The 24,965-nt window shown below is 34.5% G+C and overlaps 1 protein-coding gene across 7 annotated transcripts in view; it reads left to right on the top strand.

The window, feature by feature from the left end:
* The window catches only part of BTBD10 (BTB domain containing 10), a 79,740-nt gene that overhangs the window by 24,725 nt on the left and 30,050 nt on the right, over positions 1-24,965 (top strand). For 4 of the 7 annotated variants that reach the window (XM_028514347.2, XM_028514350.2, XM_028514348.2 and 1 more), the window contains one exon: positions 780-937. The exons of 1 other annotated variant lie outside the window; for it this stretch is intronic. In XM_028514347.2, the coding sequence (XP_028370148.1) occupies positions 837-937 (101 nt within the window). In that variant the 5' untranslated portion in view covers positions 780-836. Of the gene's footprint in view, positions 1-779; positions 938-4,825; positions 5,353-24,965 lie in introns of those variants that run through there. 2 more of the 7 variants (XM_028514346.2, XM_028514353.2) reach the window with 2 other exon arrangements.

Raw genomic sequence — 24,965 nt, 5'->3', positions numbered from 1 at the left:
ATATAAATCATGTTGATAAAATATTTTTGTGGAGTCCTGGCTAGTGTGGCTCAGTGGATTGAGTGCCGGACTGCCAACCAAAGGGTCTCCGGTCACATGCCTGGGCTGTGGGTCAGGTACCCAGTAGGGGGCACGCAAGAAACAACCACACATTGGTGTTTTTCTCCCTCTCTTTTTCCCTCCCTTCCACTCTGTAAAAATAAAATAAATAAAATCTTTAAAAAATGTATTTTTTGTGGTAATCGCACTGTAAGGTAACATTAGGATGCTTACATAGTTTTATTTTGGGGCAAATATTAAGTATCTGTTTAAGGTCTTTAACTTGGTTAAAGAAGTAACAGTGTTGGTTTTTGATCTTACTGGATGCTAGATGCTTTGTTAAAAATCCTAAACTTGTAGTAAGTAAGAAATGTATATTCCAAGTGAAATTTTGTCTGAAAGAATTTTCTGGAATCGTTTTTGCCTTTTTTGGTACCGTATTAATGTTTGGAAACATGAGGTATCCAGATGGCAGTTAAATATATTCGTAAATATAAATAGCACATTATTAAACTTTTGCATACAGCGGTAACAAATTTAATAGAAGAATCAAATGAAAAGTACCTAAAGAGGCACTGGTATTTATTTTAATCTAATTTGTGGTGTTTTGTATGTCTAGTATTTTTAATCTGGTTCATCACTTTTGAAAAAATGTCACTAATATTAGAAAGTAATGAAAATTTTGTGACTTTTCTTCTGCATGGAGTAGACTTAAAGGTCAACACTACTTTTTTATGTAGGTTATGGGTGCTACATGTGTGCTTTCAGAGCAGTAGTGTGAGAAAGCTTGAAGTGGGATGGCAGGACGGCCTCATCCTTATGACAGTAACTCCAGTGATCCAGAGAATTGGGATCGGAAATTGCATTGTAGACCTCGTAAACTTTATAAACATTCAAGGTAGGTAGAAAATATGTATTTCACATATCAAAGCTCTGATAAAGTAGATTTTTATAAAGAACCAAACTGCATTTGGTTGTGGCAAGTCCTGTCAGAAGATGGGGTTTACAAAATATTATGAATGTTTGCATGTCTCCTTAAGTTACTTTTAGAGAAAATTTCTTTCCTTTTAATTTTCTTATATTTATTTGATTTTTATTTCTGCTTGTAAAAATGTTAAAACTCTTTAGTTAACCCCATGAATAAATGCAATATTTAATTTAACTGGGAACTCTGGCAAGATATTTTAGTTCTTTGTATTTAAAACTCCCTACTGGGAATTTATTTTTCAAAGTACATTGTGTAGAGATTATCCAAGATAATTTATAGGCTCTTTCCAGTCTTCGCCTCCATACATTTTTAACTATGTGAATATATATTGTGTTGTCATCCTGATCCTAATGGGAAAATCAGTCTTTCTGCAATGGCTGTCCTGTTTCATTTAAAGTTTGATGCATTAAATAAAATTTATTTCAAAAGTTTTGACCCATTTATAATTTTTGAAGTGTTCATTTTGTGCTGTGTGGCATAATAAGGACCACCTCATTTAGAACACTAAAGTGATCTGATATTTTAAGGTGTTAATTAGCAGCTCATAAACCTCACTTTCATTGCAGGTATGCAAGCATGTTCTCATAAAGTGCTGTGCTTTATGAATGTTTACTAAAGGGACATTGAACATTTAACTTATGTGAATGTAAAATGCCCCTGATACTGAAAACTTTTATCAGCTTTCTTAAAAAAGAATTTAAAAATGTTGTGATACTGAACTTTTTTGTAATTTTAAAGAAATAATTCAGGTACTTTTAAATTATATGCTGTTGCTAGGAAATATGAGTGGCTGGTACTGTTTAAGTCTCCTGATAAGATGTCTACCTTTATTATGGACTTTTAATGTGGTGAGGTCTAAAATGAAAATGTTGAGTTGATTTTATTAATTTATAAGTACATACCAACGACATGAGTGTTTTGGGGTTCATTTGTATATGTGTGTGTCCTTCAGCTTCTGGTTCTAGTTCTTTATCTCTGTCCTGCTTACATGGATAATTGTTTTGTCTTTGAGATTAAAGAGGTACTGGTTTTATCTCATTAAGTGTTGGGGCTATATTTATATTTCTTAGTTATGTTGTGTACCTATTTTCCGGTGAATAGTATGTTATTCTTCCTAGTTCTTAATTTTCTGTTGATGTACAGTAGTATTACATATGAAATGGTGACAGAGTGAAAATAAGCTGCTTTATAAAAGCTACATGCATACAATGAGAAAAATTCATAAAAACTAACAGTACTTTTTTCATTGCTGTTATTTCAGTAACACATAGAGCATCAGTAACTTTTTGGTGCTCTTTTTAGGTAGACTCCTGCAGCATAGAAAATAAATACCGATACAGGGATTTTTTTTTTTTAGTGCAAATATCGTGAAACCCTTTGAGCTTATTTTAACCTCTTTTGTGATCTCTTGTTGTGTGCATTTAGGAACATGTTTAGGCTACTTTAAAAAATGCACCATTTGACTTTTTTAAATGGTATTTTTTTAGCTGATAATTGACTGAGAAGTTTTAAATACTAACCATCAGCAGGTATTGTTAAGAACTTGCACTCAGTTCAAGAGAGATTCAGCAGTTTGTCAGAATATCACTAAAAGGATGTTCTAATAACCATATATGGAATAATTAGCGAACAGTAGGGCACTAAACTATGGTAGTGAATTATAGTAAAAGAAGAGTTCCGAGAAGGAATCGGTGAAAATGAGACTTGAGCTAATCTTCAGATGATTAGGTGGATTCCTGCCAGGGATATTCTGAAGAGTATCATGACTGAGTTTGAAGGTAGAGCTCTCTGAATAGTATTACTTGTTTCCATTTGACAGATGAAAAGGATGAGGTTAATAAACTTGCCCAAGGCCATCCAACTTATAAATGGCAGATCTATGCTTCTACCTACTCTCTTTTTTTTTTTTTTGAGTCTTGTATACTTTATTTATAGATTTTTGATTAAAGGAAAACCAGATAAGCAATGGCTTAAGTTAGGGGATTACTTTTCTTGTACATAAGCAGTCCACAGGTAGGCAATACCTGATGTAGATTCAGTAGTTTAAGGATGTTGGGATCAAAAGTCTTTGATTTTCTTGGCTCTTCCTTATGATCACAAGATGGCTTTACTGTAGCTTAAGCTGTTACGTCCACCTTCCAGATGAGGAGGATAAAGGTAGAAGGGCACAATGGGAAAGGGGTTTTACTGATACCAGGAAATTAAATTTCTTACTAATTTCCACAAGGTATCTGTTTATAAATTATTGGCTACAACTGTGTCATATGGTCATGTTTGGATGAGGGAGACTGAGATATATAATATATAGGTGGGTACATTGCCACCTCAAATAGAATTGGGGATTTAAATTTACAAAAAGTGAATGTCTCAGTTTGTTTAGGTATACTGTTATGACAGTATACCATAGACTGGGTAGGTTATAAACAACAGAAATTTATTTTACCTGGTTCTGGAGGCTGGGAAGTCCAAGATTAAGGTGCTGGCATATTTTGTATCTGCTAAGGGCTTACTTCGTGGTTAAGACAGCTCTCTCTTTGGCTGTGTCCCCACAGGGAGGATGGGGCTAGGGATTTATCTCTCTGGGGTTTCTTTTATAAAGGCACTAATCCCATTCAGGAGACTCTGCCCTTGTGACCTGATCACCTCGTCTCCAAATGCCATGGGGGGGGGGGGGAATACATTTCAACATATGACTGGGGCACACAAACATTCAGTCTTTAGCAGTAAGAAATAAAAATACTTTATTGATTCAGTTTTTGTAGTTAACCTAAAAAGTTGTCTTGTTTAAATTTATTTTTTATTTGTTCTCTTCATAATTTAGAATAGCCTCTCTTTTCCATCTTTTCCTTTGATCCACCCGCCCCCCGCCCCCCCCACCTTTTGCTACTGGCAAGGATGAAAATAGAAAATAAATGTACTGAATATAAAAGTAACAGTAATAGTTACTATTTTATGTGTGCTTATCATTTAGGTTTGAGAGTTTGGTGGGCATTGCCTTATGGCTTCTCTTTCATCAAATAGAGCTAATGTACTTTATTTTCTGAGCTTTATTTTATATGTAGATCTGATATGTATAACACTGTGATAAATTGATAAAAGGCAAGACAAGACTGGAAGCTACCCTGGACATGGGTAGACATACAAATGAATTACATAGTTATAAAAGTTACTGAACTTTCTCACTAGTTTTATAGTTATTACCTGTATAAGAGGGATTTAATAGTTTGCTGAGAAATTAAAGATCTATTCAGTTGAAGTATATTTGGCTTGAATTATGACAACTTTTAAAAAAATTATAGAGGCATTTTTGCTATTTAAAAAGGAAAAAGAAAGAGCACCCTTTCTGTATAATTAGTGTTAAAATGCCTAGATCGACAATGTACCAAAAGCTCTTGAGTATATAAATTGGGTCGAATCTGACTATTTAAAACTCAGATCTGCAGTCTGCTCAGGTTACTAAAGATAAATGCATCACATATTCAATATCAGACTTTGCCGCACGGTTTCATTTCCACATAGAAATACGCATGTCTGCTGCTTCTGAGACTGCATGAAGATTGAGCTTTCCAGTTTGCCTTTTAAGCCACTCTGTAGTTCCAGCAGCAGTTTAGAAATGGAAAACTTTTGTTGTTTTAGAGTAGTCCTTGAGTGGATTCTTAAAGTACAAATAACATTTACTCTTTGGTATTAAAGAGAAGCTTTACTGTCCAGTATGGGTACACAATGAAATACTGAAAGAAAAAAAAAAGCTGCATCCTAGTTTCCTAAAACCTGGCAAGCTGGCAGAGCTAGAATTAGCTTTACAGATGGCATTTGGCAACATATCTTCATATCACTAAGCTCTTATCTCCTGAGTTTTCTCCAGTCTGTCTATCAATTACAATAGCCAATCACTGCACAGGGATGGGGAAATGGGACGATCGTAGCTCACAGGATGCTGTTTGGTTAGAAACGTCAGTGCTGCACAACCCACGGCTGAGTCAGTGTCTGTGAGAAAAGGAACTGAATTAATATAGAGAGGGGGTTGTATCTCTGAACATTTAAAGCCTAAATAACCACAATAGCATCATTACACAGTAGAGGGAAGAAAGCCAAAGGAAGTCTGGACAGGTGAGGTAGGGGGAGACTGGGAAATTTTCTGATTATTCAGAGGAATCTTGAAGATGATGGAAATATCAGATGTGCTAAAGTTTCCTAGTAATGCCCAAGGATGCTGACCTGGCTTTCAGTGCTGCATTGTTTGAAAAAGCAGAGTCCCTTTATACTCTGATTTCAAAATTTTTTTCTTGTTTTTGTGTGTCTACCCTGGCATATACTAAAGTAAGGTGTGTATTCATTTATTACATGATATTGCTGGGTTATAATTCTATACATATGTGTATATAAGTGAGATTGAGAGATGTTTGGCCTTTGTTGATTATGCTCATTTGCATTTCCGGATGTAAAAGATCATATATCTTGATGGTCAGTTTAATGGCAAATTATTTAAAATAAATGTGTATATTGGTTTTATGGGTTCGATGCTTTCCTTTTTTATTTCGTTTAAAGTCTTAGTAGGATCTTCATTGTAACTTGAGGATGTATTATGTTTGTGTTGTTTTTTATGAATATCAAAACATTTCTTTAAGGAAAGACTAATTTTGAAATCATATTTTTGATATATTTGAAGAAGCTATGTATGGAGAAATAGAATAATTGAAATAATGTGCTAAAGAAGATGGTGAATATATTTTTACTTTTAGATGAATTAGGATTAGTTAAATCACTTATGTAGTAGTATTTTACAGAATCAAATGTATTTGAAAGATAAGGTATTAATTGGTTAATATTACCTTTTTCTTTTTTTTTAAGTTTCTGGGCATTTTGGACTATTGTAGATTGACCTTCAACCAGACAGAATTTCTAAATAAAGATAATTGTTCTTGCTATGAGATTTTAAATACTAAATATTTAACAGGTGACATAGCTTACTTTATTAGGAAATTTTAGCACAATTTAAAACATTTTGACTTTTTTTGTCTTCATTACCCCTATTCTAATCCTTCATTATGTAGGGATATTGGGGGGATATACAATAATTTTTAAATTATTTTATTTTTAATGTATTTAAATATTAAATAGTTCATAACTATATCCTTTTCTTGACATGTGAGGAAGTTCTTGTGATTTTCCCCATTTAATTTCTAAAACTTTGAATGGTCATCTTGATGGTTGTTAATGACTTATTATATAGTTTGGCTAACTAGTATTACCTAGTACTGGCTTTTGATGTGGTGTCCAGAAATGTTTTTCTAAGCTTGTTTTAGTAATAGAATTATAAAAGCAGAAACCTCAAGCTAGATAGACCTTTTTTTATTGTACTTTATAAGAGCATTTTCTTCTGGGTCTGCTGATTCTTTTAAAATCATAATGCTTGTGTTGTAAAAATGATACATCTTTATTACATAAATATGATAAATATAGAAAAGCACATGGAAAAAATAAAATGTTATGATCAGAGAAAAATACTTTAAATATTTTTGCATATAACTTTTTTCTGTGTAATATATAAAAATATCACACATATATATATACTTAAAATGATTTTGGTATATACTATATATACCATTATATAACCATACATTTAAAAAAAAAACCTAAAACTTAATCATGAACATCCCTTATCTTTTCTGGCATAATTCTTAAGAACTGCTTAGTGTTTTTATATATATTTTTTATAATTTATTTCACCAATCTAAGTTTTTCTGATTCTTTATCAGAGAGATCAGCATGATTCTACAGTATAAATTTCTTCTAAAAGGGAGAATATTTTAGGGAGTTATGTAAAAATATAATTTTGATATTTTTCAGATAGAAAAAGATCCTTAGAGTTATTATACAGTGAACTCTTCAAAGGTACGCAAGCTATTTTTTTAATCCTTCCTCAAGGAGGATATGTTCACTGATTTTTACAGAGAGGGGAGAGAGAGAAAAACATCGATTGGTTGCCTTCCATACATGCCCCAGCTGGGGATTGAACCTGCAACCTAGGTATGTGCTTTGACCGGAAATTGAACCTGCAACCTTTTTGTGTACAGGACGATCCTCCAACAAATTGAACTATCTGGCCAGGGTGATATGCATGCTACTTTAAAAACAAAGTAAATAACTAAGATTGCTATAGTGAAGTATAGAAAATGAATCTTTTTAAAAATCAGGGAAATGAGCTGAAATGAGCTGATACTTCAAAAATATGCTAAGACCAACCAAAAGGTTTTTTTATATTACATTTAAAATGGTAATCAGGGACAGTGTAATAATAGTGATTGGCGTTAAGGGAAGAAAAAAATTCCTTAAGTCTTACTCAGGAAGAGTAAACCACCAACACCACTACCAATAATAGTAATAACAAAGCAAATGTTGCTAGGAAGGACATAAAACCAACATGAGTATGGAGAAAGAATGTGTCTGGTTAAATGAGCTGTTTTCTGGGCTAGTTAGAACATTTTATAAAAGGAACTGCCTGCAAAATCTTCAAATTATTATTACTTGTGGTCTTAAAATGTTTTAGGGGAATACAAGGAGTGCTAAAAGAATAGAGGCTTCTAGGCCTTATTTTTAAAAAGGTAGAAGATTTTAGAACAAGAAATAAAAAGGATAGTTTATGACTGGCTTGAAGAAAACAGGTTAACAATGAACCAGAATGGGTTTGCTAAAAATAGATTGTCAGAGGAACTTTGGTTTTTCTCTGATGCAGTTGGTAGATTAGTAACAATATAATGTATTTGTACCTAAGCTTAGTTTTTGGTGCAGTCATTTTTAAAAAAATATTCTTGGGTGTACAATGAAGGAACATTGAGTCAGCCACTAGTTGATCGTATTAATCAACACGGTTTTGATTTTGAATGATGCTCTCTACCCAAAGGTTATTGATTGTGGAAAGTGGCTTTGTTGTTTGTTTTATCTTATGCTTGTCTGGAGAAGGCATATTATCAAATTTATAGGTGACAATGAAGAAAGAAGGATAGTAAATAATATAATAACCATCCAAAATGATCTCTGAATTTGGATTGTTGGACTAAATTTAAATGAACTTTTTAGGAGTATACATAAGGCCTGAGAAACACTGATATATGTTAAGTTTAGTGTGGTGGCTTTACAACATTACTTATGGAAAAGACGTGAGGGTGGTTTTGGCAGTAAATGATGTAAAACAGAAGAACACTATGGCTGCCATCATCACATCTTCTCCACCCCCCAATAAAACCCCATCATAATTAATGGAAAAGAAGACTAGATTCATTATGCTGTACACCAAAGTATGTCATCTTTAGTTCTGTGTATATTCAGTGGGAAGGATGTAAAGAAATTAGAACTCTTGTCAGCTTAAAAAAACTGAGAATTTAGAGGTTCTGGGTAGCTCCGTAAGTATTAAGGAATTTCACAATAAGAGCTGTCTTCACATATGTGAAGAATTAGACTTGTTTTGTTAGACTTGTTTGAATTAAAATCGTAAGCTCTGAAATGGACTCCTTAGGTGACATCTCAGACTCGCCACTTAATTAGTTATGTGATTTTAGGCAAGGTGCTTAGCCTCTGTACTTCTATTTTCTTAACTGTAAAATTGAGATGGTGTTGAGAATTAAATGAAAATATATGCAGAGTGCTCAGTATTGTGCCTGGCATGTATTAAATGCTTCAGTGTGAGCATTGTTACTTGGCCCAACTAAACAGAACTAGAGCAGCGTGGTTCTCAACTAGCTGGGTAATTTTGCCCCTTATTAGGCCTTTGGTAAATGTCTGAAGACAGTTTGGGTGTACAACTGGGAGAGGAGGGACTTATGGTTAGCATCCAGTGGGTGGAGGCCAGGGAGCTACTAAACATCCTGCAATGCAGAGGACTGCTTCCTTCACACAACGAAGAATTAACTAGGCCATAACCCCAAAGTAGGGTCAGGTAAAAAGGTTTAATTAATTAAACTTAACGTTAAGAAAAAAACTGCTTAAGAGTCAGAGCTTTCCAAAGATAGAACTAATCTGTTAAAAAGGAAAAGTTACTCTTCCCTGTCATACAGCAATAGGTCTGTAGATGAGGTTCAGGAATTAGGCATTTGGACTAGATTTTCTAAAAAGGTTTTTTCGAAACATAGACTCTATGTTTCTGTGGGGTTTTCTGAGAATAGTTAGGCATATTAAATGACCAGTATCAATGGGCCTCTGATGCATATTCTCTTATTCTTTAATTTTATTGACCTAATTGCAGTACAGCTTGGATTTTTAATTTTAATTCTTTATTTTTATTTTTATCCTCACCCAAGGACACTTTTTTTTTTTTTTATTATTGCTTTTCAGAGAGAGGAAGGGATAGAGAGGAAAGGGGAGAAAGAACATCGATGTGAGAGAGGAGCATTGATTTGCTGCCTCCCATATGCGCCAGGACCAGGGATTAGTGCCCTGGGATCCTACCTGTCTGAATGGGGGGTTGCACATGCCTGCGCCTGGACAGGGATCAACCCCCAACCTTGGTGTGTGCCCTGACTGGATTGAACCCGAGACCTTTCAGCTACGGGATGATGCTCCAACCAACTGAGCCACACTGAACAGAGCTAATTTTAGTTTTTTTAATACTTAAAAGTTTAGTATGAGGCATAGAAGGAATTTAATAGAACAAGTCAGTTTGTGTTTTCAAAAGGCCATTTGGAAGTATGAGGGATTGTGGGATTGCTGTAATTCTCTCTAGAAACTTGTTTTGTGAAACTAATTTGTCAAAATATTCAGTTATTTGACAAATATTGCCAAAACTTGATCTTTTATTTGTGCTTCATATCTTTTTTCTATTGGTTTTATTTTATTTATCCCCTTTAGCAATAAGTAGAAAAAGTACTCCAAAAGGTTTTTTAAAAAATAATTGCAGTTTTTAAAAGCACCTCTAAAGTACTTGATTGTGTGTGCAATATAATATTATTCTCAGTCATGAGCCAAACCCAAAGCAGTAACTGGCACAAAATATATAGTAAATATTTGTTGAATGAATGACTTAGTAGATACAAAATATATATCTGACCCTTAATTTAGGTCTGCATAATTATTAATAGTGGTAAGCTGTTTTTAGAAGTACTTCATTATTTTCTATGGTAGGGGTGGCTTGAGAATGTTAAGTACATAGTGATTTTCACTTCTCAAATTTTTATCTCTAACCTGAACTTTCCCCTGAACTTCAGACTTACATATTTAATTTCCTATTTGATTATCTCTACTTGGATGTCTAATAAACATTTTATTCTATGTCTAAGATATACCTACACTTTCCAAACCTAATCTGTTACCTGTCATTCAGTAAATAGAACTCCCTCAGGTAAAAATCAGAGTCATCCTTCACACCTCTCTCTCACCTCCTACATTTAATCTATCATTCCCAAAGTCTTGTTCTTCAATATATATGCTAGTGCACTGTTTACCATATACCACTGCTACCACCCTGGTTCAAGTCACTTTTGGCTCCCACTTGAATTATTTTCAGTCGCTTGAATTTTACCTTTGTCCCCTTTCTTCTGTTGTCCACTTGATTTAATTCACACTTTAGTGGTTCCCATTTCCCTTGATCAAAAGCAAAATCTCTTTAAACATTTCTTTAAGATCCTTCATGATCTGGTCCTAGTATCTATCTGAGCTCTTTTGATACTGTTCTTGCTTTCTGTGCTCCAGTGATCCTGGCCTTCTTGAATGCCTTGAAAAAGCTAGAGAAGACTGTTGCTACAGCCTCTTTGTACTTATTCTTCCCTAATGTTTTCATAGTTCTGTTTCTCACTTTTTTGGGTCTTTGCTCAGACATGATCTCATCAGTCCTACCTTGACCACTCCTGTAAAGTAGAACCTCTCACCTTAAAATGATGACTCTGTCCTCTTTACCTTGCTTTATTTGACCTCATAGTACTTATCACTGTATGCATTTAATGCATTTATTTTATATGTTCTGTGTTTTTCTCTACTAGAATGTATTTATTTTGAGGATTGAGACTTTCTTGGTTATATCCAGGAGGGTTACACTGATAAGTAGCATCTGATAGGTGTTCAGTGAATACTTGGTAGAGTGATATGTGATAAAACCAAAAACATTGCTGGGGGAGGGAAATACATTTAGTTGTTATAGGGTTTAGTTATTGTATATTGCAAGCACTTGATACCTATTGATGATGTAAAGCCATAGTATTTTAGAACTAAAAAATTTAGCAGTATAATGAATTAAATATTACAGCATCAGTTCAGAGACTGCTCAATTTGTCGAGGTGTACCTAGCAACATCTTTGTTACAATACATAAAAAGTTCAAAAGCTAGATACAAGGTAAATTCAACAAACATTAATAAGATGCACCAGATTATGACATTAGTTTCTGGAAGCGTTTCAAAATAAGTAAGATAGTTCCCCAAAGTCTTACAAGGTTTTGCCATGTGTATATTATATAAGGATGCCATATATAAGTATCATTTACTTTATAGATAGTTTAGTTTTTAATTTTAATATTTGATAGTTCCTGTCAGAGAGCAGCAGTGCTAATAATGTCAGCTACTTCTGGAGATTTTTTATGTATTATTTCTTTGATAATTTGCTTCTCTCTGTTCCCCCTGGTACAAATGTTAGTGGAATGTTGACCTCATTCATTAGTTACCTAATTTTTTCTTAGTCATTCTTTTATCCCCAGTTTTTTCTCTCAATCCTTTTAGTAACCTTTTAAAATTTATGCTATTGTGTTTTGAATTTCTATGAATTTTTTTTCATTCTCTAAATTAAAAAATAGTGCATCCCTCTTATTTATGGATACAGTATTCTGTATACAACTGACTTTATTGATTATAGTTTTGCTTTCTTTCTGTCTCTACATAGTCTGTAGCCTTTTAAAATTATTTAATTAAATTTTTATTGTGAAATAATTATGGATTTGCAGGAAATTTGCAAAAACTGTAGAATGAGTTCTTGGGTACTGTTCTCTCTGCTTCCCTCAGTGATAACATCTCACATAAATGCAGTACATTTCTGAATGAGGAAATTGACCTTGGTACTATACTATGACTAAACTATAGAGACATCAGTTTTTATATGTACTCCTTTATTTTTCTGGTGTATATTTTATGATATTTTTATCACATATATAAATCAGAGTATAGTCTAGAACTGTTCAATCACTACAAAGAAACTCCCCATGCCACCCCCTTAGAGTAACACCCTTTCCCCATCCCTAACCTCTGGCAATCCCTGATTTGTTCTCCATCACTGTAATGCTATCATTTTAAGAATATTATATAAATGTAATCAATAGTATGTTAGCTTTTGGGGTTTTGGGATTTTCATTCAGTATAATGGCTTTGAGATTCATTCACATTGTTGGGCATATCAGTGGTTTGTTCTGTTTTTATTTTTGTTTTCCTTTAAAAAATTTTTTTACAATTAAAATTGGCATACAGTATTATTAGTTTCAGGTGTACAACATAGTGATAAGACATTTATATACCTTGCAAAGTAATGTCCCCAATATGTCTACTACCCATCTGACATCATACAGTTATTATAACATTATCGACTAAATTCCCTGTACTGTACTCTACCTCCAGTGACTATTTTAACAACTGGCAATATTTACTTTAAGATTTTCAAAAATTTTTGAATTATAGTTGACATTCAACATTATATCATATGTAACTTAAAATGATCCCCCGATAAGTTTAGTACCCACCTGACACGAAATAACAGTTATTACAATATTATTGACTATACTTCTTACACTGTGCTTTCCATCCCATGACTGTTTTGTAACTTCCGATGTGTACTTCTCAATCCCTTAGCCTTTTTTACCCAGTCTCCCAATCCCCCTCCCATTCTCACAACTACCTATTTGTTGTCTATATCTGTGAGTTTGTTTTATTTTGTTTTTTAGATTCCACATATAAGTGAAATGTGATATTGGTCTTTCTCATATTTCACTTAGCATAATACTTTCTAAGTCCATCCATGTTGTCACAAATGGTAAGAGTTCATTCTTTTTTATGGCTGATTATATATATATATATATCACATCTTCTTTATCCATTTGTCTATCATTGGAAACTTAGGTTGCTTCCATATTTTGGCTATTGTAAATAATACTACGATGAATATAGGGATGCCTGTATCTTTTTGAATTCATATTTTGTATTTCTTTGAATAAATACCCAAAAGTGGAATTTCTGGGTCATATGGTAATTATATTTTTAAGGTTTGGAGGAACCTCCATACTTTTTTTCCATTGTGGCTACACCAATTTATAGCCCCACTAACAATTCATGAGGATTCCCTTTTGTCCACCTTCTTGTTAACACTAGTCTATTGATTTATTGATGGTAACCATTCTGATAGGTGTGAGATGACATCTCATTATGGTCTTTATTTGCATTTCTCTGGTGATTAGTGATGTTGAGCATCTTTTTATATGTCTGTTGGCCATTGTATATTTTCTTTGGAGAAATTCTATTCAGGTCCTCCGCCTACTTTTTAATCAAATTATTTTTTTGGTGTTAAGTTGTATGAGTTTCTGATGTATTTTGGATATTAACCCCTTATGGAATGTGTCGTTGGCAAATACCTTCCTTCTATTCAGTAGGTTGTCTTTTTGTTTTGTTGATGGTTTCCTAGGTGTGCCAAAATCATTTTAGTTTTAGTCTCATTTGTTTATTTTTTATTTTGTTTTGCTTTCTTAAGGAGACATACAAAACAACAACAACATTGCTAAGAGCCATGTCAAAGAATTTACTTGCCACTTTTTTTATTAGTTTTATGGTTTCAGGTCTTACATTAAAATCTTTAAGTTTATTTTGAGGTTATTTTAGTATATGGTATAAGAAAGTTGTTTAGTTTCTTTTTTTTTCTTTTTCTTTTTGCATGTACTTGTTCAGTTTTCCCAACACCATTTATTGTATGTCACTGTATGTTCTTGCTTTCTTTGTCATAGATTAGTTGACCATATAGGTGTGGGTTTACTTCTGGGCTCTCTATTCTGTTTTATTGATCTCTGTGTCTTTTTTTTTTATGCCAGCATCATGCTTTTTTGATTAATATAGCCTTGTATAGTTTGATATCAGGTAGTATAATACTTCCAATTTTGTTCTTTTTAAGGTTGCTGTGACTATTTAGGGTCATTTGTGTTTTCATATAAATTTTAGGATTATTTGTTCACATTCCATGAAAAATGCCATTGGTATTTTGATAGGGATTGCACTGAATCTGTAGATTGCTTTGGGTAGTATGGATATTTTAATATTAATTCTTCCTGTCCATGATCACAGTATATCCTTTTATTATATTTTTTTCATTTTCTTTCTTCAATTTGTACAGTTTATTGGGTATAGGTCCTTTACCTCCTTGGTTAAATTTATTCCTAGGCTCTTTTATGCAATTCTAAATGAGATTGTTTTCTTGATTTCTCTGTCTGATAGTTTGTTATTGGTGTATAAAAATGCAACACATTTATGAATATTAATTTTGTTTCCTGCTACTTTAGAATTCACTGATCAGTTCTAACATTCTTTTGGTGGACCCTTTAGGGTGTCTACAGTGTCATGTTACTTACAAATAATGACAGTTTTACCAATTATGGTCTGCTTTTTTCTTGTTTGATTGCTATTGCTAGGGCTTCTAATACCATGTTGATTTAAAGTGGTGAAAGTTGACATCCCAGTCTTGTTTCTAATCTCAAAGAAAAAGCTCAGGTTTTCACCCTTGAGTATGATGTTAGCTGTGGGTTTGTCATCTGTGGCTTTTATTATGTTGAGATATGTTTCCTTTAGCCCCACTTTGCTGGGTGTTTTAAATCACATGTCAGTGTTGGATTTTTCAAATGCTTTTTCTGCATGTATTAAAATGATCATAGAATTTTTACTCTTTATTTTGTTTATGTGTTGTTTTGTGAAACATGTTGAACTAAACTTGCAACCCCAGGAATACATATCACTTGATAATTAGGAATGATTTTTAATCTGTTGCTTAGTTCAGTTCCCTAATGTTTTGTTGAAGAGTTTTATATTTATGTTCATCAGGAATATTGGCCTATAATTTTCTGTTTTTTTTTTTGTAGGATCTTTATCTGGTTTTGGTATCAGGGTAGTTCTGGCCACCTAAAATGAGCTTGTGATCCTTCCCTCCCTCCTCTTTAGTTTTTTTGGAATAGTTTGAGGATTTTCCTTTGAGTGTTTTGTAAAATTCACCCCTATAGCCATGTCCAAGACTTTTGTTGGAAGTTTTTTGATTACTGACTTAATAATTTCATTAGTTATTGGTCTGTTCAGATTTTCTGTTTCTTCCTGATTCATTGTTGGAAACTGTATGTTTTTAGTAATTTGTCCATCTCTTCCAGGTTGTTTAGTTTGTTGGCATATAATTGTTTGTAGAATTTTCTTGTAACTCCACGGTATTTCTGTGGTGTCTCTTGTCACCTCTCTTTTATGAGGGGGGACCCCAAAAAGTTGAATTATCTTCTGGAGGGCAGGCGCCTTGTAGTACAAGTTCCCCACTCGATGAGTGTCTAGGAACCCATCAGTATCAGTGTACCAGCTGGCATTGTTGTGAGTGGCTGCTTTCAGCTTCATTGAATTTTTTTTGAAGACTCTTTCAACGTGTTTGCCCATTTCATGATGGGTGATACACGAATGCACCTGCCCATACCTCACTGAGTGCTCAGCAGTTTTTGACCAAAAACAGCATGAACCCCATGCCCCATACTCCCTATTCACCTCATGTCCCTCAAGAGACGTTTTGTTTTTTTTGTTTCCCTGATGAAAAAAGCCCTCAAAGGAGGGAAATATTTTGCTGATGTGGAAGAAGTGAAACAAACAGCAGTAAAAGACATCAGAATTGTTGAGTTCAAAACTGTTTTTGAATAGTGGAAAGAACATCTTGATAGGTATATTGCATCAAATGGAGAGTACTTTGAAGGTGACTGGAGTTTAAACATATAAGAATAAATATACAATGTTTTATAAATAATTTCTGAGTTTTTTGGGGTCCCCCCTTGTATTTCTGATTCTATTTGAGTCCTCCTTTTTTTGTGATGAGTCTGGCTAAAGATTTATCAATTTTGTTTATATATTCAGAGAACCAACTCTTGGTGTCATTGATGTTTTCTATTTTTTAGACTCTATTTCATGGATTTTTTACTCTTATCTGTATTACTTTCATCTTCTTACTTTAGGTTTTATTTCTTTTAGGTAGGTTAGTTTGTTTATTTGAGATTTTTCTTGTTTCTTGAAATAGGCTTGTATTTAGCTATAGTTTTCTCACGCCTGTGTGCCATAGATTTTGGGCCATCATGTTTTCATTTGTGTCAAGATATCTTTTGATTTCTTCCTAGATGATCGTTTTTAATCCATTCACTGTTCTGTAGCATGTTATTTAGCCTCCATGGATTTGTGTATTTTTCAGTTTTTTTCTTGCATTTGATTTCTGGTTTCATACCATTGTGATCAGAGAAGATTCTTGGTATGATTTCAGCCTTCTTAAATTTATTATATTGGTATATCCTAGAAAATATGCCATGTTCACTTGGAAAAAACATATGGTATATCCTAGAAAATATGCCATGTTCACTTGGAAAAAAAAGTGTATTTTGCTGCTTTTGGGTGAAATGCTCTAAAGAGATCAGTTAAGTCAATCTGGTTGGTCTCAGGTGTCACTTAAGGCTGCTGTTTCCTTGCTGATTTTCTTTTTGGAAGATCTGTCCATTGATGTCAATGAAACGTTAAAGGCTCCTCTAACTGTTGTCTTACTTTTTATCACTCCCTTTATATGTCCTTCAGTATTTGGTTTATTTATTTAGGTGCTCCTGTGTTGTGTGTGTAGGTGTTTACAAGAGTTCTGTCTCTTGTTAGGGTAACCCCTTTATCATTATGAAATGCCCTTTGCCCTTTGTCTTTTATTACAGCCTTTGTTTTAAAGTCTATTTTGTCTAAGTATTGCTACCCAGTTTTTCTATTTTTTTTTGTTTTGTTTTTGGTTTTCATTTGCATGAAATATCTTTTTCCAGACCTTTACCTTCAGTCTGTGTGTATTTTTCAGTCTGAAGTGGGTCTCTTGCAGGCAACATATGTATTTTTTTTGTTTATTTTTTTAAAAATCAATTCAGCAACCTTATGTCTTTTGATTGAAGCTTTTAGTCCATTTACATTTAAAGTAACTATTGATAGGTATATTGGTTATTACTATTTTATTGTTTTCTGATTGTTTTCTTTGTCTTTGTTTCTTATTCTCATGCTCTTTTGTATGTTGATGACTTGCTACAGTGTTGTGTCTGAATTCCTTATTTCTTGTAGCTTTCTTAGAGATTAAATCTCAGATGTTTTGGTTGTTCCCAAGTGCTTCAAATATATCAAGCTATGTTTATATCAGCCTATTTTAAGTTATTGGCCATTTAAATTAGAACACATTCTAAAATCACTACAGTTTTTTTTTAAATTGTTGTTCAAGTACAGTTGTCTGCATATTCCCTCCACCACTCCCCCCAACCCCAGCCATCCCCACCTCCCTCCTCTGATCCCACCCCTCTTTGGTTTTGTCCATGTGTCCTTTATAGTTGTTCCCGATAAAATCACTAGTTTTTACTGACTCCCTGCACACTAATGTTTTTGTCATACTTTACCTCTTTTGTGTATGTGTGTTTGTGTGTATCTCTTTATATTGTATTTACACATTACCTTCCTACCTACTTTTGTTTTTTAATCTTTGTGTTACCCTTATAACTAGTTGATCTACTACTTTACTGTTTACTTTTGTCAGTAAGAACTTCTTTCCTGTGCTATTCATGATTTTGATCTCTTAACATTTCTTGTAATACTGGTTTAGTGTTGATGAATAAATAGCTTTAGCTTCTCCTTGTCTGGGAAACTCTTTAATTTCTCCTTTGATTCTAAATAATAACCGTGCTGGATAGAGTAATTTTGGTTATTGGTCTTTGTTGTTTATTACTCAGAATATTTTCTTTCATTTCTCCTGGCATTCAAAATTTTTGTTGAGAAATCAGCTGACAGTTTTATCATAGCTCTCTTGTATGTTACTTACTGCTTTTCTCAGTGGTGGTTCTGTAATTTTTTTTTAATCCTCACCTGAGGATGTTTACTGATTTTAGAGAGGGAGAAAGAGAGAAACATTGATGTGAGAATCATCGATCAGTTACCTTCCCTTACCTGTCCCCTCTGAGAATTGAACCTGCAACCTAGGTATATACCCTGACGAGGGATTGCACCCATAATCTTCTGGTATACAAGAGATGATGCTCCAACCGACTGAAGCCACCCAGCCAGGGCTGTTCTGTAATTTTCATATGGTTGTGGGAGGAGCTGAGCATAGAGTTGACTTACTTTGCCATCTTGACTGGAAGTTCTTGCTCTTTTTAAAAAAATTTTTTAAAAATTTCTGATTAGTATTCTATAGTATGGATTACTGCAGTTTATTTACCCATTCAGAGAGTGACATGTTTTTTGTTATAAACTTTGCAATACTGTTGGATTTTTAACATTGTATATATATAAAATTATATGTATTATTTTTAGTAGTAATTTTTCTGTAGGAGTCTGTAATTTCACTGAAAAAAGGTTTTAAATTTTGATGTAATCCAATTCATCAATTTTTTAATGAATTATACCCTTTATCCCCTGGAAGTTTATAATTTTAGGTTTCAAATTTAGATTTTAAATTTTTCTTTGGTCTTTAGGATCTGCCATTGGAAGCTGTTGCCGCAATTAGAATTTTTAAACAAATTAGGTGGCAAAATCATGTGCTTAAGTTCATACAGAATTGATGTTTGTAAGTTTGGTGCAGAGATATTTGTTTATCAAAGTGGCCATGTTAGTAAAATTTAAAAATTTTTGAAGGGACCACCTATTGATTTACTTTATGCTTCAAAGCGTAAGATAAATCAGAAACACTGTCAGCTTATGCAGTTGCAAAATTTAAAAGTGAAAATGCTTTTTTTTTATAAGGGTTTTTGATTAAGGTGGATTTATTTACATAACTAGGGGGGTGCTAGAAATAGTGTTATTTGGTAGGTGAAAATTGTAATCTTAGAGGATTGTTACAGATTCTGATTTGGGTTTCTGTAATAACTTTATTGGGTAATGTTGACTTGTGAGGTTTTTAGGTGGTGATCAGTTGGAATGGTAGTTGTTTTTATTTTTTATTTATTTATTTATTTTTATATATATATTTTATTGATTATGCTATTACAGTTGTCCCATTTCCCCCCTTCTCTCCCCTCCACCCTGTACCCCCCTCCCACCCACATTTCCCCCTTTAGTTCATGTCCATGTGTCATACTTATGAGTTCTTTAGTTTCTACATTTCCCGTACTATTCTTGCCCTCCCCCTATCTATTTTCAACCTACATTCTATGCTACTTATTCTCTATACCTTTTCCCCCTCTCTCCTCCTCCCACCCCCCTGCTGCTAACCCTCCATGTGCCCTCCATTTCTGTGGTTCTGTTCCTGTTCTAATTGTTTACTCAGTTGCTTTGGTTTTGCTTTAGGTGTGGTTATTAATATTTGTGAGTTTGCTGTCCTTTTACTGTACACGTCTTTTCTTTATCTTCTTTTCTTAGATAAGTCCCTTTAGCATTTCATAAAATAAGGGCTTGGTGATGATGAACTCCTTTAACTTGACCTTATCTGAAAAGCACTTTATCTGCCCTTCCATTCTAAATGAGAGCTTTGCTGGATAGAGCAATCTGGGATGTAGGTCCTTGTCTTTCATGACTTGGAATATTTCTTTCCAGCCCCTTCTTGCCTGTAAGGTCTCTTTGGAGAAATCAGCTGACAGTCTGATGGGAACTCCTTTGTAGGTTACTGTCCCCTTACCTCTTGCTGCTTCTAGGATTCTCTCCTTTGTTTTTACCTTGGCTAATGTAATTATGATGTGCCTTGGTGTGTTTCTTCTTGGGTCCAACTTCTTTGGGGCTCTCTGAGCTTCTTGGATTTCTTGGAAGACTGTTCCCTTTGCCAGATTGGGGAAGTTCTCCTTTATTATTTGTTCAAATATGTGCTCAATCTGTTGCTTTTCCCCTTCCGATTCTGGTACCCCTATAATTCGGATATTGGAACGTTTAAAGGTGTCTTGGATGCTCTTAATCTTTTCCTCAATTTTTTGAATTCTTATTTCATCATGCTTTCCTGCTTGGTTGATTCTATCTTCCTTCTGGTCTACTGTATTGTTTTGAGACTCATAATCCTTCCTTTCACTATTGGCTCTCCTCCGCGTGTCTTCCTGTATCTGTTTTATGGTAATCTGCATTCTTTCATCTAAATTTCGTCCAAAATCAATCAGTTCCGTGAGCTTTCTGATCACCAGTGTTTTGAACTGCACATCTGATAGATTGGCTAATTCTTGGTCGCTCAAAAGGATGAGTCCTGGGGGACTGATCTGCTCTGTTGAAAACATATATTTTTTTTTTCCCCCTGCCTCTCCTTTTTCTTTCCGGTCTGGTTGCTCTTGTTACGGTGGGGGGCGGAGCCTTAGGTGTTCACCGGGGCTGGGCGCCCCCGTTGCTAGATTATGACGTTATAAGTGGGGGCGGGAGCGGGAGCGGGACGGGAGAAAACAATGGTGGTAGTTCCGTTCCCCTGGACTCAGACCCTTGTCTGGGCTTCTGGGCTGCGAGTTCTGCCCTGGTCCACAATCGCTGCCCCTCTGGGTCTGCTGGCCGCAGCTTGCGTACTCAGGGACCACCGCTGCCTTCTTGCGCGCCGGATGGCTTTTGCGCCGATTTCGCGCCAAACCTTCCCCGACCTCCGCGCACCGCCAACCCGAGCCAGCCCCGAGCCAGCCCCGCGCCCACCCGGCTGGTCTTCTCCTACCAGTCCGGATGAATGCGTCTACTTCAACTTCTTGGCTGCCCGACTTCCATTCAGATAAATCCTCTGCCGGATCTGGGTGTTATTCTGATAGTAAATTATTGTTGTAAATTATTGGTTTTCTAATCTTGGTTGTAGGAGGAAGTACGGTGCGTCCACCTATTCCTCCATCTTGCCGGAAGTCCCCAGGAATGGTAGTTGTTTTTAATTTGATAGTAGAAATAATTTTGGTTTTGTGAGAACATGAACCATGTTTTGAGTGGGGGATGTAAGAACCTATGTAGGTTGGTGAAAGGGAATTTGGTGAACTGGTGAGAAAAACATGAGAGGAAAAGATGAACTATTAGAAGAAAGGCATAGCTTTTATTAAGTGTAATTGAAATAGCTAAGTGGCAATTTCCTGGGAGGGTAGCCTCTTATAAGCAGGTTGTTTAGGCCAAGAGGCCTGTTCTGAGGTCCAGTTTGGAAAGTTTTGACATAGGTATGTACTCACAAAACCTCACCACAATCAGAATGATGAACATACCTGTCACACTCAAAAGTTTCCTTGGGGTCCTTTGTAACCCTTTCCTTATGCCCCTTCCAACATTCATACTCCATGCCCAGACAACCACCAGTCTGTCTCCTGATGCTATACATTAGTTTGTATTTCCTAGAATTTGATGAAAATATACCCCTTTTTGGGAGGGGAGGAAATCTGGCTTTTTTTCCTACTCCGCATAATTATTTTCAGTTTGATCTATGTTGTAACTTGTATCAGTAGTTCATTCTTTTTTTATTGTTGAGTAGTATTTCACTGTGTGAACATACCACAAATTGTTCATCCATTTACCTGTTCATCTGTTTACCTGTCAAACGACATTTAGATCGTTTCCATTTTGGGGCTCTTGTAAATAAAGGTACTAACAATGCTTGCATCTTTTCATGGACATATGCTTTTATTTCTTTTGGGTAAGTACCAAGATGAGATGGCTGGATTATATAGCTAGTGTATTTTTAACTTCCTAATGGAACACAATGCCAAATTGTTTTCCATTTCATACACACATTCACCAGCATTTGATATGGTCACTCTTTTTATTTACCATTCAAATAGATGTGAAATAGTATCACATTGTGATTTTAATTTGCATTTTCTTAATGAGTAATGGTATTCAGCATCTTTTCATGTACTTTCTTTTCCATTTGTATATCTCAAATCTCTTGCCCATTTCTTTAAGAGTTCTTTATAGGTATTTGGATACAAGTTCTTTATCAGATGTGATTTCATTTTTAACAGTGTCTTTCGAATAGCAGAAGTTTTAAATTTTTATATAATCCATCAATTTCTTGATGAATTAAACCTTTTTTCCCTGGAAGTTTTATAATTTTAGGTTTCAAATTCAGTTTCAAATGCATTTTGCATTAACTTTTGTATATGATGCGAACTTTAGATAATTGTTCTTTTTTTTTTATTTCCCTAGAGGGGCTGTAAGTGGGTCATCAATTGTATATCCATTTGTTTTAGCACCATTTGATGAAAAGACTCTTGAATTGATTTTGAACCCTTGTTGAAAATGAGTTGTCCATGTATATGTGTGAGTCCTTTTCTGATCCATTGATCTGCGTGTCTGTCATCATGCCAAGAGCACACTATGTTCATTTCTATAGCTTTGCATTTCCATATGCATTTTAGAATCAATTTGTCACTTTGACAAGGAAATGGCTCAGTTTTTGATTGGAACTATGTTGTATCTGTAGGTGAACTTGGGGAGAATTCACATCTTAATAATATTGAGCCTTCTGACTTGTGAACATGGTAAATTTTTATTTAGCTCTTTTTAAATTTCTTTAGCAATGTTTTGTAGTTTTTAGCATGCAGGTCTCCCACGTCTTTTGTCAGATTTATCATTAAATACTTGTTTTTTGATGCCATTGTAAATTTAACAAGATTAATTTTTTTGTTTAGAATTTGTTGATTTGAGAGAGAGGAAAGGGGGAAGGTGGGGAGGGAGAGAGGAGAGAGACAGGAGAGAGGGAAACATTGATTTGTGGTTCCACTTATTTATGCATTCATTGGTGGATTCTTGTGTGTGCCCTGACCAGGGATGGAACCTGCACCATGGCAATTGGGATGATGTTCTAACAAATTGAGCTATATGGTACATGGCAGGGGCTAAATGTTGTTTTTAAATTTTCAATTTCTTATTGTTGATAGTGTATAGAAATGCAGTTGATTTTTATATATTGATCTTGTATTCTGTGACTTTGGTAAACTAATTTGTTCTAGTACCTTTTATACTAGAATCTATAATAGATGATCATGTTCAGGACAGTTTTACTCTTTTTTCCAATTGGATGCCTTCTGTATCTTTCTTGCCATACATGTTACTCTAGATAGAATCTTACGTAGATTTGTGAACAGAAGTGGCGAGAGTGGAAATCCTTGTCTTATTCCTGACCTTAGGAGAATATTTGATCTTTGCTAACTATGAAGTTGGCTTTAGATTTTCCATAGATACCTTTTATCCTGCTGATGAAATCCTGTTGTATGTCTGCTTTGCTGAGATTTCTTTAAAATCAGGAATGGATTTTGGATTTATTTTTTTAAGGATTTTATTTATTTATTTTTAGAGAGGGAAGGGAGGGAGAAAGAGAGAGGGAGAGAAACATCAATGTGCGGTTGCTGGGGGTTATGGCCTGCAACCCAGGCATGTACCCTGGCTGGGAATCGAACCTGCGACACTTTGGTTCGCAGCCCGCACTCAATCCACAGAGTTACGCCAGCCAGGGCGGATTTTGGATTTTGTCACATATATTTCCTATACATATTGAGCTACAAAATTTTTGTTAATTTATTAATGTGAATTACATTAATTTTTGAATAGTCAACTAATCTTGTGTTTTTTTAGGGTAAAGATTATTATTAGGTCATGATATATTGACATTTTTGTATATTGCTATATTTGAATTATTAAAATTTTGTATAAAATATTTGCATTTGTTGAGAGATGTAGGTTTATACAACTGTTTCCTTGTAATGTCTTTGTCTGGTTTTGGTATCCAGATAATTGTGGCCTCAGAGAATGAGGAAGGAAATACTTTCAATTTCCTGTAAGAGTTTGTATGGAATTGGTATCTTAAAAACTTGGTTGAATTAGTAAGTGAAGCTCTCTGGGCATGACATTTTCTTAGAGGAAAAATTCTTTATGCAGATTTAACATTTTAATAGATAGAGAGTTGTTCACCATATCTGTTTGTTCTTGTGTAAGTTTTGGTAGTTTGGAATTTACCAAGTTCTTTCAAGTTGATGAATTTATTTGCATAAAGTTGTTATAATATTCTTTTTTGATCATTTTTACTGTCATTCTATTACAGTTGTCCCAGTTTTCCCCGTTTGCCCTCCTCTGCCCTTCTCCTCCCCCTTCCATTGCTTCCACGGTCAGTTCCCACACTGTTGTCCATGTCCGTGAGTCATTATACATGCTCTTTGATCAATCCCTTCCCCCTTCCCTCTGGTCACACAATCTGTTCTTTTATCATTCTTTTAATATAGATCATCTTTTTAGTGATATCAACTCTCTCCTGTTACTGGTAATTTTTATCTTCTCATTTTCCCCTCTAATCAGTCTAGCTATAGGCTAATCAATTTTATCTTTTCAAAGAACCAGCTTTTTTTCTTTCATTTTTAAATATATTTTATTGATTATGCTATTACAATTGTCCTTTTTTCTCCCCTTTATTCCCCTCTGCCCTGCATACCCCCTTCTACCATCATTCCCCCAACTTAGTTCATGTCCATGGATCATACATATAAATTCTTTGGCTTCTCCATTTCTCACCCTATTCTTAACTTCCCTCTGTCTATTTTGTACCTACCATTTATGCTTCTTATTCCCTGTACCTTTTCCCTTATTCTCCCCACCCTCCTCCCCTCTGATAACCCTCCATGTGATCTCCATTTCTGTGATTCTATTCCTGTTCTAGTTGTTTGCTTAGTTCTTTTTTTTGTTTTTGTTTTTGTTTTTGTTTTTGCCTTTTCAGGTTTGGTTGTAGATAGTTGTGAGTTTGTTGTCATTTTACTGTTCATATTTTTGATCTTTTTCTTAGATAAGTCC

Source organism: Phyllostomus discolor, chromosome 6, assembly GCF_004126475.2.
Source record: "Phyllostomus discolor isolate MPI-MPIP mPhyDis1 chromosome 6, mPhyDis1.pri.v3, whole genome shotgun sequence".
NCBI classification, from domain to species: domain Eukaryota; kingdom Metazoa; phylum Chordata; class Mammalia; order Chiroptera; family Phyllostomidae; genus Phyllostomus; species Phyllostomus discolor.
The sequence above is the reverse complement of the archived record's forward strand: the minus strand, read 5'-3'. Positions and strand labels throughout refer to the sequence as shown.